At 40.1% G+C, this 17,514-nt stretch overlaps 1 protein-coding gene across 5 annotated transcripts in view; it reads right to left on the reverse strand.

Annotated features, from left to right (window-relative positions):
* The window catches only part of RAB23 (RAB23, member RAS oncogene family), a 35,212-nt gene extending 19,778 nt beyond the window's left edge, over positions 1-15,434 (reverse strand). The window contains exons 1-3 of one of the 5 annotated variants that reach the window (XM_003897772.3): positions 15,320-15,434; positions 2,962-3,181; positions 371-456 (exon numbers count right to left, since the gene is read on the reverse strand). In XM_003897772.3, coding sequence (XP_003897821.1) covers positions 371-456; positions 2,962-3,116 — 241 coding nt within the window. In that variant the 5' untranslated portion in view covers positions 3,117-3,181; positions 15,320-15,434. Of the gene's footprint in view, positions 1-370; positions 457-2,961; positions 3,182-11,527; positions 11,549-14,865 lie in introns of those variants that run through there. The other 4 variants (XM_009205422.2, XM_003897770.3, XM_009205423.4 and 1 more) reach the window with 4 other exon arrangements.
* Positions 15,435-17,514: the final 2,080 nt, after the last annotated feature.

A 17,514-nucleotide genomic window follows, 5' to 3' on the forward strand; every position in this document is an offset into this window, starting at 1 on the left:
TGAGTCATAACAAATGCCATCTTATTTGCCAGGGCTTTACTTTTTCATGTTAGCTTCCACTCTCTGACTATACAGTCATTTTCTTGGGGTCAAAGTAGGCATTTAAGAGCTTCTTACTGATTTGGCCTGGGAATGCCTACATGAGTCACATAATTCTAAGGCAGAGATAAACTGTCTACAGTACAGGTGTTATTTGCTAACATACAAGATCTTTAGAAGAATAATGAACTGGGGTTTTAAAAAATACTTCGAAATTATTTTAACTATTCTTCAAGAGAAACGCTTATATGGGAAACAAAGAAAGCAAAATTAGTTATTTAGCCAAAATAATGTGCCCAAACAAAATAAATAAATAAATCCTGTGTTTTACCTCGATAGTAGGCCTTTGTAATTGCATCAAATTCCTCTTGACCTGCAGTGTCCCATAACATTAGTCTGACATCTTCATCGTTAACTCTAAAACAAGAGATGAATTTATTTCATATGTAAAGGAAAATGTTTTTGGTAATATAGCTTTGTGTATATTTTTCATTTTCAAATCCGAAGAGATTAAAACTACAAATGCTCCTTGACTTACGATGGGCTGCCCCAATAAACCCCATTGGGGGTTACATCCTGGTAAGCCCATTGTAAGCTGAAAATATTATAGTCAAAAATATCCTTAAGTCAAAAATGCATTTAACACCCCATTAAACCACTGTAAATTCAAAAAACTCATAAGCTGAACTATTACAAATCCTGATGCTCCTCAACTTATGACAGGGCTATGTCTCAAAAAACCCATGCTAAAGTTGAAAAACTCTGAGTCAAACCATCTTGAGTCAGGGACCACATGGATACTGTCAGTTTCACCCTGAAAAACTCTGAGTACTCTCAGATGTTGATATCATTACCAACAGTGAAAGAGTGAAAAACATTCCCCTAAAGCTATAGCTTCCCACGTGATTTGGATTTATCTGCCATGTTTTTTTCTTTGACACAGTCACAGGTAGTAGTGGTCTAAGATTAACGTCTTGGGAAGGGGAATTCCCTTAGGTCACTGCTTGCTCTCCTTTCCCTACATCTTTCCCATGGGTTCTGGTGCTTTCGTGATAAAATGAGAACAAGAATGCAAAAAAGCAGTTTACCGCCAGTCACAGTGGCTCACGCCTATAATCCCAGCAATTTATGAGGCCAAAGTGGGCGGATCACTTGAGGCCAGGAGATCAGTACCAGCCTGGCCAACATGGTGAAACCCTGTCTCTACCAAAAATACAAAAATTAGCTGTGTGTGGTGGCACATGCCTGTAGTCGAGCTACTCAGGAGGCTGACATGGGAGAATCGCTTGAGCCTGGGAGGTGGAGCACGACTGCAGTCCAGCCTGGGAGACAGAGTTGAGACTCTGTCTCAAAAAAAAAAAAAAGGAATTTACCTCCCTGGCTCCCTGGTTGCCCTTGAACTTAAAATTTACTCTATTTTGTCATATAGTCAATTCTCATTATTCACAGTAGTTATGTTCTATAATGCCAATGTGAACACTGAATTGGCAAATACTGAACCACTGCTCCTAAGGGAAATACAGGGTTAGGTTCTTGAGAACCCCTGGTTACATTTTCATCAACTGATCAATACGTAACCTTGCTTTATGTGTTTCTGTTTAAAGACACCTTACTGATATATATTGTTAATTCATTAACACTGAATTCACGACCAACAGCACTGTAACTCATGTCTGAACAAAGCTTATCTAACGTATTTATTTTTTCTGTAACGCACATCATAGCCTTCCTATACTTAAGAATGCTAGACAGCACTGCAGCACTACACTTAGGAGCATTTTTAAACAGCAAAATCACCAAGAAAAAGCACAAAACGTAAAAACTGTGGCGTTACACAGAACACAGAAAGGACACATGTTTACTGTATGAGGGACTGAAACAAGAAAGAGACTTGTTTGATGACCTCAGCTGGGAAGTGCACGCTGGGCAACTTAAATTTTTTGCTGCTCTATGTTATGTCCACAAATGACCACAAATGCACACAAATACTGATTCTGGAGTTACAAATAAATATTTTATTATAAATAAAACAAAGTGGGTGAATTTGCATATGCAGAACTTATAAATAATAAGGATTGACTGCATACTTAAATATTTATTTGGTTTCAGGTAGTAGGTACAAAAAGCAAACATCATCAAGAGTTAAAATGCTTGCTCTTAAAATATGTTCTGAGGGAGGAAGCAAATATGGAAATATTTTTAAAAAGAGAGTAATAGAATGCAGACTAGAAATTAATCTTTAAAATGATAAAATTATCTTTGATGTTAAAGTTGGGCCAGTAACCAGGTTTGTAGTATTTCTTATTTGGGTAATACATTTTAGTTTGTCTGCTACAATTTAAAATATCCTTAGACGTTCTCAGGACTAATGACAAAAAATATTACTCTGATGTGTTTTAGAATCCAAATGAATTTCCTAAAGTAAGATTTCCTTCTCATAGGCAAATTTTGCCCTCCCAAATCTGTTTTGTCTTATTTCTTTAGAGTAAAGCAAACTATTAATTCTCTAACTTCCGTAGTCTTGCCTAGTTTCAAAAAGAGAACAGACATTCTAATAAAAAGGAGTCCATAATACAACTTTCATTCCAAAAAAAACAGCAGTTGGAAATCTCACTGGAGTCAGCATCAGTTTGTGTTTAAGACATGCCCAAGGTGTCACCAATAAATCTAAAACAGATATGAGACAGAAAAAAACGTGGGAAGGAGAGTAGAAAAAGAAAAAAAGTGAAAGAGGAAGGGAAGAGATGAAAGAAAAAAAAAGGGTAAAGTCACACACGTGATGAAACCACCATCACGGTCGATAAGCACTGCCACTAGTGGCCACATCTCGAAATCCACTGCAAGTAGTTAACTATTATTCCAATAAGTCTTGGATACAGTTCATAAATCAAAGCCAAAGGAATAAAACAGCCAAGTACTTACTGAATTTGTCGCTCCAAAAAATCAACTCCAATGGTTTTCTTGTAGTCTTTTGTAAAAATGCCTTTGCAATATCGCTGAATCATACTTGATTTTCCAACTGCTCCATTCCCTACAACCACCATCTTTATGGCGACTTCCATATCTTCCTCCAACATTTTTGGAGCTGAAATGGTTTCTGTACCAACTCTAATTCCAGGAGATCAGATCTTCTCTCTCAAATCTGTGGTTTAAAATGAAATTATTTTTTCATAAAAATGTACAAACTAAACTAATTGTTTTATCAAGAAATCATCACATTGCATTGCAAGGATGTGTTTTCATACCTGAGGCCCCTCCCACTCTTTTTAAATAACGTAAATTCTTTGAAAGGTACAGCAATAACACAATTCATTTTTGAATGAATCCTCATCAATAGCACAATGCATGGCATTCATATATCAATAAATACCTAGATCTACTTTCATAGAGACGATGATTAGGGTCATTAGACTTGATGCCTGATACTTTAAAGGCACCACTTGCTAGTTCTGTGCTCTTAGTGAACACGTTGCTTAACTTCTTCAGGCTTCTGTTTCCTGGCAATAATATCCATCTCATACGGTTGTTGATCAATGATACATGTAGAGCACTTAGCATAGTGAAAGTTATGCATTCAAAATTTAGTTAAGCATTCCTGATCCAAAAATCTGAAGTCTGAAATGTGGCAAAATCTGAAACTTTTTAAGCACTGACATGATGCCATAAGGGAAAAATTCCATATCTGACATGTGACAGATCACAGTCAAAAGAGAGTCAAAACTTTATTTCATGCACAAAAATACTGAAAGTACTATATAAAAGAGGCCATGTGTATAAGGCATATATGAAACATAAATGAATTTCCTGTTAAGACTTGGGTCCTATCCCCAAGACATCTCATTATGTACATGCAAATAGGGCAGGTGTGGTGGCTCATGCCTATAATCCCAGCATTTTGGGAGGCTGAGGCAAGAGGATCGCTTGAAGCCAGGAGTTTGAGACTAGCCTGGGCAACATACGGAGACCCAGTCGCCACTAAAAAAAATAAAATAAAATAAATTAGCCGAGTATAGTGGTGCATGCCTGTAGTCACAGCTACACGGGAGGCTGAGGTGGGAGGATCCCTTGAGCCCAGTGATTTGAAGCTGCAGTGAGCGACGGTCATGCCACTGTACTCCAGCCTGGGTGACAGAACAAGATGCTATCTCTAAAAAAAATTAAAATAAAATTTAAAAAAACATTGTAAATTCTCCATAGTGTATCACCAAATAGGCAACAAATTCAAAATCTGTGGAAATCGCTTTTCAACCTCACAGGTAATAATCAATGTCCCTAAAAAAGCACCCCAAAGAAGGTTTCGTATAATAGTGTATGACCATGTGTCAGCATTGGGCTGTTAGTTATAACAATTTAGTGTTTGGCTTACAATGAATCCTGTACAAATAAATATCTTACACCACACATTCCTGCTTTAGTTTCAAACCTTTATAGTTACACATACAATGAAAGCAATAGAATGGGCACTGTTTGCATTTTAGGAATGAAAAGAACAGAAATTCAATTTCTTCATGTTTCTTCTTAAAATTACTAGTTAGGCTACTGCCCATTTAGCTATTATATTTCAACTACTTTAACTTAAAATCCTTCTATACAACCACTCCACCAAGAGAGTCCAAAAATGTGAAGAACATTCCTTTTTTTGTCCCTAATAGTCTCAGCAATTGTCTCCGGTACTTTACAAACCTGAGTGATCATAAGAATCACCTAAAAGTACTTGTTAAAGTATGGTCCTGGGTCTCCACCTCAGACATAATTTATCAGAAATTTCACAGGAGGCCTTGGAATCTGGTTTATAGAACAAGCACAAAAGGTGCTGCTTAGCTCTCCCTTCAAGAGCTGCTAGCTGGCAGTCTCTGCTACCTCACCTTCAGGATCCACTGCACTGTCCACTCCCGTTAAGGCCACATTCTCCCCAGGGAAAGATTAAACAGGCAGGGCCACTTGAGTTGGGCCAATTCTGCACAACATGGATCCTCTTTGGTCTGGGGCTCCCATCAGACTAGCTGAGATTTTTTCAGAAATGCACTGCAGTCTGGGGTTCTTTCCACCCCATCTTTCTTCATCCTTTCACAAGTATAAAAAACTAGCATTGCAGCCTCTTTATCCTTCTCAGGCATTTCCTCCAATAAATCTCTTGCACTTCTAATTCCATCTTGATATTTGCTTCCTGGAGAACCCAAATGGATATACATCCCAAGTGATTTTACATTCAGGTAAATGTCAGAGCCAATACCCTACGCTAGTGATCCTCAATTTTGGCTATACATTGGAATCACCTAGATAACTTTTAAAAAATACTTGGCTGGGGACAGTGGCTCACACCTGCAATCCCAGTGCTTTGGGAGGCTGAGGCAGGAGGACGGCTTGAGGCCAGGAGTTCAAGACCAGCCTGGGCACCATGTGAGACCCTGTCTCTATTAAAAAAAAAAAAAAAAAAAAAAATTGGTCGGGCATGGTGGCGTGAGCCTGTAGTCCCAGCGACTCTGGAAGCTAAGGCGGGAGGATTGTTTGAGCCCGGAAGTTCAAGGCTGCAGTGAGCTATGACTGTACCACTACACTTCAGCTTGGGTGACAGAGCAAGACCCTGTCTTTTAAAAAAAAAAAAAAAAAAAAAACACCTGATGCCTGATACCTGCATCTTATCCTCTGTGTATACAATCAGATGGTCTAGGGCAGTGGTTCCCAACCATTTTGGTACTAGGGACTTGTTTTGGTGGAAGACAACTTCCACAGATGGGAGGTTGGTGGGGGGCACGGTGGAGGGATGGTTTGGGGATAAAACTGTTCTACCTCAAATCACCAGGCATTAGTTAGATTCTCATAAGGATATAAGGAGCGCTGCAACCTAGATCCCTCACATGTGTAGTTCTCAATAGAGTCTGGGCTCCTGTGAGAATCTAATGCTGCTGCTGATGTGACGAGGCGGAGCTCAGGTATGTTTGCAGCCACTCACCTCCTGCTGTGCGGCCCAGTTCCTAACAGGCCACAGAATGGTACCAGTCCACGGCCTGGGGGTTGGGGACCCCTGGTCTAGGGTACAATCTGGACATCAAGTATCACCATCCTATTACCCTACACAAGATGTAGTCTTCAGGACACAGGGTCAAATATAAAATTCTGACCAGGAGCTGACCCCTGTTCATCCAGCTGTATCTCACACTGGTTCAGTTCCTAGAAAGCAACTTCCTTTCTCTACCTAAATAATTCTTCACCCCAGAAGACTGTTATGTTCATAAAAAGGCAACAACAAAACTCTTATCACATTTTATCCTTTTAAAGATACATACTTCAGACACTTTTGCTTCTGAAATGATAGACATTTTTCCCTATTCCTTCCTCTAAATATAACTAAAATTTGTGAATATTATATATAAACAAACATTAGACATCGAAAAGTGAAAAGGTACCACAAGGCATAAAGAACAACATGGTAATGAGTTTTCCTTGAGTTCTTTTTACCTCATATATCCCAGACTGGATTATAGAGAAGCTAGTAACCAGGAAATGTCACCACCAATGACAAAAAGAAACATAAAAGCTACTCTCTTGAGTCAAAGGACCAGGAAAGGGAAAGCCTAGCAACGCGGAGCTTGCAGGGAGCCGAGATCGCGCCACTGCAGTCCAGCCTGGGCAACAGAGTGAGACTCCGTCTCAAAAAAAAAAAAGAAAGAAACATAGAAAACACCTCTACCCTTGTGAGGACTATATTGATGCACCCCAACTCCCTCAATGGGGTGGTGTCAGAGAAGACCAACCGGGGGAGGACTGGGGTGGACTTTCATCCTCACTGGGGAGAAATGAAGGCTCCCCCAACCCCTGCCCAACCACCACCAAGGCATCCCTGGAGACCATGTGGGAGGCTGAACTTCCACCCATCCACCAATTCAGTCATCCCTACCCATTTTTACCTCCACTTTTTTGCTGGGGTGGTGTCAGATGAAGCCTATTAGAAAGTCAGGACTTCCACTATCTCTCACAGGTAATAAGGCCATCTGCTGACTCCCCGCAGTGTCAGTGGGTCACCTCCTCCCAGTCAGGGTGGTATCGGTGGCCCCAGTAGAGAGTCATCATGACGAGTAGTAAGAGGAGCTCTTCCCACTCTCAGTTTTTTTCTCTCTCTTTTTTTTTTAAGACAGTGTCTCATTCTACACTCCAGGCTGGAGTGTAGTGGGGTGAACACAGCTCACTGCAGCCTCAACTTCCTGGGCTCAAGCAATCCTACCATTTCAGCTGGGACTACGGGCGCACACCACCACGCCTGGCTAGTTTTTGCATTTTTTGTAGAGACAGGGTGTTGCCATTTTGGCCAGGCTGATCTCAAACTCCTGGGCTCAAGCGATCTGCCTGCTTTGGCTTCCCAAAGTGCTGGGATTACAGGCACGAGCCACCGCACCCAGCCCACTATGTTTCAATGGAAGACAAGCAGGAAACCTGGAGTTTTATCCTCACCTGGTAGTAAAGAGGTACTGCCCCACCCTTCCTGTTTTTGGAGCACATCAAAGGAAGAGAATCAAGCTAAAAGAGAATGTAATGAGACCAGAGAATCACAACATAACACTCCCAATGTCCTGGTTTCATCGAAAATCACTCAGCACACCAAGAACCAGAAAAATCTTAACTCAAATGCAAAAGACAATCAATAGACACTAGCAATGAGATGACAGACATTAGATTTATGTAACAAGGATTTTAAACACAAAAAGTTAACTGGCAGTCAGTGAGCAATTATGGATATACCTGAATAAATGTAAAACATAAAGAGTCTCAAAAATAAACAGAAGATATAAAGAAGTACCAAATGGAAAGTAGAACTGAAAATTATAATAACCATAATTTTAAAAACTCAATGATAGGTTCAACGGCAGAATAGAGAGGACAGGGGAAAGAATTAGTGAACTTGAACATACAATCTGAGCCAAGCAAACAAAGACTGAAATAAAGGAAAAAGCCTTCAGGACCTGTGGAACTAAACCACAAAAAAATTGCATATTTCTGTCATTGGAGTTCCAGGAGGAGAGGAGGAAGAAGATAGGGCTAAAAAAGGACTTGAAGAAATAATGACTGAAAATTTCCCAAATATGGAAAAAGACAAAGCTACAGATTCAAGAAGCTGAGTAGATCCCAAACAGGATAAACCAGTCAAAATCTAGACCTAAACAAATCAAAGTCAGACTTCTGAAAACTAAAGACAAAACATTTTGAAAGCAGCCAGAGAAAAAGGATGGGGAAAAGTCATTTGAATGACAGTGAATTTCTCCTCAGAAACCATGGAGGCCAGAAGGAAGTGGCGCATCATTTTTTGAGTGTTGAAAGAAAAGAACTGTCAACTCAAAATTATATATCCAACAAAAATGTCCTCTAGGAATGAAAAGGAAATCAAGGTAATCTCTGATGAGGGAAAACTGAGAGCATTTGTTGACAGCAGACCAATGCAAAAGAACAGCTAAAGGACGTTCTCAGGTGGAAAGGAAATAATTTTTTAAACAAAGAACTTGGAATATCAGAACAAAAGAACATGGTAAGAGCAAAAATACTGTTAAATCCCATAGACTTCCCTTCTCTTCTTGAGTGTTCTAAACTATGTTTGATAGTTGAAAAAAAATTATAAAACTGTCCAATGTGGTGTTCAATATATGCAGGGAAAATATTTAAGACAATTAATTATAAATGGGGATGGATAAAGGACTATAAAGGGAGGTAAGCGTTCTACACTTCACTTGAATTTGTAAAATATTGACTGCAATGATAAATTATGGTGATAAATCACATATACAGTCATGCACCACATAACAACATTTCGGTCAATGATGGATTGCATATACAACAGTGGTCCCTTAAAATTACAATGCCATATGTTTACTATGCCTTTTCTATGTTTAAATATTTAAACACAAATATTTGCCAATGTGTTATAAGTACCTACAGTATTCAATACAGTAACAGTGTACAGGTTTGTGGCTTAGGAGCAATAAGCTATAGCATACAGCCTAGATGTGTAGTAGGCTATACCATCTAGGTTTGTGTAAGTTCATTTTAGTATGTTCACACAATGACAAAACCATAATGTGCATCCCCATCGTTAAGCAATGCATGACTGTAGGTAATGTAATACCAAGAACAACCACTAAAACAATAATACAAACAGGTACACTCAAAAACACAGAGATAAATCAAAATGAGATTCTAAAGACACAATAAAGCCAGAATCTAATTGATATTTATAGAACTGTCTATACAACAGCACAATATACTTCCTTTCAAGTACCCACATTGAACATATTCTGGGCCATAAAACAAACATCAGCATGTCACAGGGCAAACCCCAAAACTGGAGTTCAGCCCAGGAGGCCACGTGGGTTTTTGGCTTTGTGCAGAAGGAATTCAAGAGTGAGCCGACAGAATGAAGTGAAAGCAAGTTTATTAAGAAAGTACAGGAATAAAAAAGTGGCTACTCCATAGACAGAGCGGCCCTGAGGGCTGGTGGTTAGTTATTTTTATGGTTTTTTTTTTTATTACATGCTATACAAGGGGTGGATTATTCTTGAGTTTTCTGGGAAAGGGATGGGGAATTCCCAGAACATTTCAGACAATATAAGGTAACTTTCAGACATTGCCATGGCATTTATAAATTGTCATGGTGCTGATGGCAGTAACCTTTACTATGCTAATGTATTATGATTAGCATATAATGAGCAGTGAGGACAACCAGTGGTCACCTGCATGACCATCTTGGTTTTAGTCAGCTTCTTTACTGCATCCTGTTTTGTCAGTGGAGATCTTTTAAGACCTGTATCTTGTGGAACCAGATCTATCGACCTCCTGTCTCAAACACACTTAAAATAATGGAAACCATACAGAATGTGTTCACTGATCACAATGGAATCAAACTAGAAATCAGTAACAGAAAGATAAAACAGGGAAATCTCCAGACAGAAACTAAAAGCACACACTTTTAAAACAATCCAACATTCAAAGTAGTAGTCACAAGGAAAGTATAAAAAAAAAAAAAACTTAATTAAATGAAAGTGAAAATACATGTGAAACTTAGTGGGGCACAGCTAAAGTAGTGCTGAAATGGGAAAATATATTTTATTTTATTATTACTATTTTTGAGACAGAATCTCACTCAGCAGTCCAGGCTGGAGTGCAGTGGCCCGATCTTGGCTCACCGCAACCTCCCCTTCCCAGGTTCAAGCAATCCTGCCTCAGCCTCCCGAGTACTGGGACTACACGCATGCATCACCATGCTGGGCTAATTTTTGTATTTTTAGTAGAGACAGGATTTCACCATGTTGGCCAGGCAGGTTTCTAACTCCTGGCTCAAGTGATCTGCCCGCCTCAGCCTCCCAAAGTACTGGGACTACACGCGTGAGCCACCGTGCCCAGCCTGAGACACGAAAATTTGGAGCACTAAATGCTTACCTTAGAAAAGGAAAAAAGTTTCAACTCAATAATCTAAGCACTCACCTCAAGAACTAGAGGAGCAAAATAAACCCAAAGCAAGCAAAAAAAGGAAGATACTAAAAAAGAAGAACAGAAATCAATGAAATTGCAAACAGAAAAACTGATGCAACAAAAAGCTGGCTTTTTGAGAAGATCAATAAATGTAACAATACTTTAGTGAGACTAACACAAAAAAGAGAGAGAACACAAATACCCAATACCGGGAATAAAATAGGGGATAGCAACATAGACTCTGCAGACTGAAAAGGATAACGTAACAACCCTACACACATAAATGTGACAACCCAGACAAAATGAACCAAATTCTTCAAAAGCATAAACGACCATGATTCACCCAATATAACAGAGGTCTATTTGAATACCCCTATAACTATGAAGGAAATTGAATCTGTAATGTAAAAACTCGGAAAGAAATATACAGAATCAGGCAGTTTCACTGAAGAATTCTACTAAACATTTAAAAAATTAACATCAATGTACACAATCTCCTCCAGAATAGAGACGAGGAAACACTTGCCAACTCTTTTTATGAAGCCAGCATTATCTTGATACCACAAAAAGACACTACAAAAAAGAAAATCAGACAAACTCTTCTGAACAAAGATGCAAAAATCTTCAACAAAGTATTAATAAACTGAATTCAGCAATATTTAAAAACAATAATACATTGCAACCAAGTAGACTTTATTCTGGGAATGCAAGGCTAGTTAAATACTCAAAAAGCAATCAATGTAATCCACCATATAAACACAACATAATATCAATTGATGCAGAAGAAATACTTGACAAAATTCAACATTTGTGAGAAAACTCTGAGCAAACTACAAATAGAATGGGACTTCTTCGACCTGGTAAAAGGCACCTATAGGCCAAGCACAGTGGCTCACGTCTGTAATCCTAACACTCTGGGAGGCTGCAGCGGCAGATTGTCTGAGCTCAAGAGTTCGAGACCAGCCTGGACAACATGGTGAAACTCCGTCTCAACTAAAAATACAAAAAATTAACTGGGTGTGGGGGTGCTCACCTGTAATCCCAGCTACTCAGGAGACAGAGGCACAAGAATTGCTTGAACCAGGGAGGCAGAGGTTGCTGTGAGCTGAGATCATACCACTGCACTCCAGCCTGGATGACAGAGTGAGATTCTGTCTCAAAAAAAAAAAAAAAAAAAAAAAGCATCTATAACATAAAACAATTCTGGAAGACTGCTTTCCTCAGATTGGGAACAAGGTAAGGATATCTATTCTCACTACTCCTATTCATCATACATGAAGTTTTAGTCATTGTTATAGGAAACAAAAATAAATAAAACACAGATTAGGAAAAAAATAAATAAAACTTTCTCTATTCACAAGTGACATGATTATCTCTGTAGAAAAACCCATGGAATCTACCAAAAATTTAAAAACCAAACCCTGAACTAATGAGTTTAGCAAAGTCAGAGGACATATGTACAACACACAAAATTCAATTGTATTTCCACATACAATGTACAATTTGAAACCAGTATTTTTTAGAATGAGATTTACAATAGCTCAAAAAACATTAAATACTTAGGTATAAATGTAACAAAACATGTACACAATCTGTATGCTGAAAACTATAAAACACTAAACAAATCAAAGACCTAAATAAATGGAAAGACATATCATGTTCATGGATTGGGAGACTCAACAAAGTAAACTTAGCAATTTTCCCTAAATTGATCTGTGGGTGTAATACAATTTCAGTCAAAGCACTAGCAAATTTTTCTGTATCCACAAGTTGATTCTAAACTTTATACATAAAGGTAAAAGAATCAGAATAGCTAAAACAATTTTGAAAAAGAATGAAACTGGAGGAAATTATACTACCTGGTTTTAAGACATTACAATGTTAAATTAACAAAGTGTGATACTGGCCAAGGGAAAGTTAAGTAAATCAGTGGAACAAAACAGGCCCAAAATAGACCCTCACAAATAAAGCCAATTGATTTTTAACAAAGGTGCAAAAGCAATTCAATGGAGAGAAGACAGTCTTTTCAACAAATGCTAATGGAACAACTGGACGTCCATAAGCAAAAAAGTAAACCTTCACACCTTATACAATTAACTCAAATGGATCACAGATCTAAATGGAATACTTTTAGAAAACAATTTTTAGAAGGAGAAAATCTTGACCTGTTAGGCAGAGTTCTTAGACATGACACCAGAAGATCCATAAAAGGAAAAATTGATACTGGACTTCACCAAAATTAAAAACACTGCTGTCTGAAAGACACTGTTAGAATGAAAAGACAAGACAGACTGGAAGAAAATACCTGAAAAACATGTAACTGACATATAATTTGTATCCAGAACATAAAAAGAACCCTCAAAATTCAACATAAGAAAACAGACCAATTTAAAAATGGGCAAGAGACTTGGCCAGATACCTCACCAACGACTCCATGTGGCAAATGAACACATGAAAACATGTACAACATCTTTAGCCATTAGTTAAAGGCACATTAAAACCACAATGAGATACCACTACACACCTATTAAAATGGCTAAGTCTTAAAAAACTGACACTACCAAATGCTGGGAGTATGTGGAGCAACTAGAACTCTCACATGTTGCTTGTGGGAATGCAAAATGACACAGACACTCCAGAAAAGAGTTTAACAGTGTTTTTTTTTTAAATTAAACATACATTTACCATATGACCCTGCAATCCACTTGTAGCAATACCCTAGAGAAATGAAAACATGTCCATACAAAAAACCTTTACATGGTATTTACAGCAGATTGATTCATAATCACAGAAAACTGAAAACAACCTCAATGTCCTTCAATGGGCAGATGTAGAAACAAACTGTAGCATTTCCACATAATAAAACAGTACTCAGCAATAAGAAAAGAAATTATCCATACATGAAACAACTTGGAAAAATCTTAAAGGCATTTTGCTGAGTGAATAAAAAGCTAATATCCAAAGATTACCAACTGTTATGATTCCATTTCTAGAAAATATTAATAATTGCCAGGGGTAAGGAGTATGATATAAAGGGATCACATTAGGTTTTTTTTTTCCTGTGAGGGCGGGGAGTGATAGATTTGTTCTACATCCTTATTGTAGTGGTGGTTACATGAGTCTAAAATTCGCAGAACTGTACACCGAAAAAAAGATCAATTTTACCATATACTTTTAAAAATAATACATTAATTTCCTTAAAATAAATTTAAAGAGGCCGGGCGCGGTGGCTCAAGCCTGTAATCCCAGCACTTTGGGAGGCCGAGACGGGTGGATCACGAGGTCAGGAGAGCGAGACCATCCTGGCTAACACGGTGAAACCCCGTCTCTACTAAGAAATACAAAAAAAAAAAAAAAAATAGCCGGGCGAGGTGGCGGGCGCCTGCAGTCCTAGCTACGCGGGAGGCTGAGGCCGGAGAATGGCGTGAACCCGGGAGGCGGAGCTTGCAGTGAGCTGAGATCCGGGCACTGCACTCCAGCCTGGGCTACAGAGCGAGACTCCGTCTCAAAAATAAATAAATAAATAAATTTAAAGAAAAAAGCCAAATTAAATGTTAACAGGCAGTCAGACTCTTGCTTTTCAGAAACTACTCCATAGACTTAAAACACTAGGTCAAAACAATTACGTTCCTAGAAATAAGCATAATTCTGAGTATAATTAAAGACCTTGACAATAATACTTTATATAAACACCCTTTCCCCAAAACTTAACATTTTGCTAATGCAGACTAATAAATTAGAAAAACAAAGGGTGAGTTAACTCACCAATCAAAAGGTTGTTTTCTCACAACGGCCTTTATTTAAGTAGAAGTACAGTTATATTTGTAAAAATACTGAAAAACTTCTTAGGGTCAATGAAATTACCTGGATGTTAGGAGATATATAAAAACCTAGAGAAGTTAACAGCCCTTTTCAGACCCCACTGCCACTTCACTAGCTCTTGATAAGGAAGTTCTTACTCTCACACGCTCTCACGTTCTTACTCCAGGGAACTGCCGATGGCTCCTCGGATCTCCGAGTAAAGTTAAGTCTGTAGCAACCAGTGTCAATGGAACAGCACAATTTGGCTCATTTATATTCCAGCACTCTATGAGCAAGAAACTAGGGAAGGGTGGGGTCGCGGATAAAGAGGGGTCGCACTGCAGGGAGAAGAGGAGTCTACATGCCTTGATGGAGCTGAGGACCCTCTTCGCCGTCAAACCTAACCTGAGCACTTCACGCCCTCACCGGTGTCCGGCCCAGCCTGGGTCGCCCCTTCCCCATTCAGGACTTGGGGCAGGCAAAAAGCCGAACTCTCGGCCAGACTGGGGCCGCAGCGCCGCCCCCGCTCCATCCCTCTTTCCCGCCCACCTGGCAATTCCAGGTACCGACCGCTGGGAGCTGGGAGGGGGCGCCGGGCTGGCGCTGCCGCCCACCTTCTCTAGCTGGAACTTGGGATCGGTGCTCAAGGGCGGGAGAGCCGGCGCTCGGCTGTTCGAACCCGGGGATGGGGGAGCCGGGCCTGGAGGCCCCTGCCCACTCCCGAGAGTAAGGCACAACCCGGGACCCCGGGGAGAAGCTGACTCTTCCCCAGTGGAGCCGGACGAACCCCCAGCCGCTGGAGAGGGCGAGTGAGTGCAGCGCCGCTGCACCGCAGCGCGAGCCGCTACTCACCGTCCCCCGCCCGCCGCGGACCCGCCGCCCGGCGCCACCGGCTCCTCCTGGTCGCGGCGCAACCGCTGCCGCCGCTGCCTCCTCCCGACGCGCCAGTTCTCCCTGCGGGGCCGCGCGGATAGTTCGCACCCTCTTTCGCTCTCTTAAGAATGATTATGATTTTTAAACGAACTTTATTGGTAGCCAGGGCTCAGATTGAGTGGCTCAGCAGCAGCTCCGATGGGGATGGTGGGGCGCGGGAGTCTCGACTCCCCTCATCTGTGGACCCGCCGCGCTGCGGAGCATGCGCCGTGCTTCGTTTGCGCGTGCTCTGTGCAGACCAGCGGCCCTGCCCCGCCCATGTTCTGGCGGGTGGCGGGCGGCAGCTCAGCTTTCCAGGCGCCTCCAAGGGATCCCGGGAGGGCAGTGGGGAGACCAGAGGCGAACAGGATCTCCTAGATCGTGAACTCTAGAAAAGAGAAATAGGCCAATGACGGTCTGCATAAGTTTCACAGACTTATCACACTTCCAGAGTCCTCAAAGGGCTTGCCCCGCATCGGACACATACCTTATTTTCTTGACCAGATGACATCTTAAGTGGCCGAGTGAGCAAAAAATGTCGAACAAAGTCGAAAACGCACACACACAGCCTGCAGGATTTGGCTGGACAAAATAGAAGCCTGAGATGGTTAATTATTCAGAGAAGCAAACCAAAAACGAAAAGGTCCCGCAAAAGCAATCTCAACTTTGTTTGCTTCAGTTGTTTTTATATTTCAAAATAAAATAGAATAGAAAAAAAAGATGGAAAATACCAAGTGTTGGCCAGGATGTAAAGTCACTGCATTCTTCTACTCTGCTGCTGGAATGTAAACTGGAACAACTCCTTTGAACAACAGTTTGGGACTGTCTGCAAAAGGTGCATACCCTATGGCCCCACAGCTCCACGCCTCCATATAGAGCAAAGAGAAACGAATACTTAGGGTGCACCGACAGTCAGGTATCAGAATGTTCGTAGCTGCATTTATTGTAATAATTCCTTAATGAGAATAACCCAAAAGACCATCAACAATAGAATAAATGAATGAAATTACACAGGGTTCGCATAATAAAACACTATACAGCAACGCAAAGAACCATCTGCAATAATTACGGGCAACAACGTGGATCAACTGCGGAAACCTAATGCCCAGCATAAAAAGACAACAAAAGTACACATGGCATAAGTCCATTTCTATAAAGTACAAAAACAGAAGAACTAAGCTGCTCAAAGTTAGCTTAATGGTTACCTTGGTGGGCAGGGGATAGTGACTGGAAGGAGTTAGCAACTAGAAGAGGGGCTTCCAGTTAGCAACTGAAAGAGGGGCTTCCTTCTAGTAAGGTTCTCTCTGTTGATTTTGGCGCTAGTTATAAAAGCATGTCCATTTGTGAAAATTCATGCTGTACTCTTATGCACATTTTTCTGTATGTGAATTATACTTCACACTTAATAATTTTAAAAATTAAGTGGAGATTGTTTTACTTATAATAGCAATAGTATTTGTAAGAAATTTAATATCAAGTAGCTAACAGATTTATCTCTAGGATTTGGTTGGCAGTCTCTTAAATTTGAGTAACATACTGATGCCCTTTCTGAGAAAGAAAAAAAAATGATTAAAAAGTTGGCAAATGACTTGAATAGACATTTCTCCAAAGAAGATATACAAATAGCCAATGAGCCCATGAAAAGAGACTCAAGGTCACTAATCATGAGGGAAATGCAACTCAAAACCATGAGATACAACTTCACACTCATTAGAATGATGATTATAAACAAAGCAGAACAGAAAATAAATAAGAGTGTTGGCAAGGATGTGGAAAAATTACAACCTTTGTGTGCTGCTGGTGGGAATGTAAAATGGTACAGCCACTATGGAAAATTGTATGGTTCATCAGAATATTAAAAATAGAATTATCATATGATTAAATAATTCCACTTCTGAGTATATATCCAAAAGAATTGAAAACAGGGACTCAAAAAAGACATTTGTTCAACCATGTTTATAGCAGCATTATTCACAATAGCCAAAGGGTGGAAGCAACCCAAGTGTCCATCAATGGATGAATGGATGAACAAAGTGGTATATACATGCAGTAAAATATTATTCAGCCTTAAAAAAGGAGGGACCCAGGCGTGGCGATGTATCCCTGTAATCCCAGCTACTTAGGAGGCTGAGATGGGAGGATCGCTTGAATCCAGGAGTTCAAGAGCAGCCTGGGCAAATCCTGTCTCAAAAATAAGAGAGAGGGAAATTCTGACACATGTTACAGCATGGATGAAGCTTGAAGACATTATGCCTAGTCACAAAAGGACAAATGCTGTATGATTCAACTTATCTAAGGTACATAGAG

This window comes from Papio anubis, chromosome 6, assembly GCF_008728515.1.
Source record: "Papio anubis isolate 15944 chromosome 6, Panubis1.0, whole genome shotgun sequence".
NCBI lineage: Eukaryota > Metazoa > Chordata > Mammalia > Primates > Cercopithecidae > Papio > Papio anubis.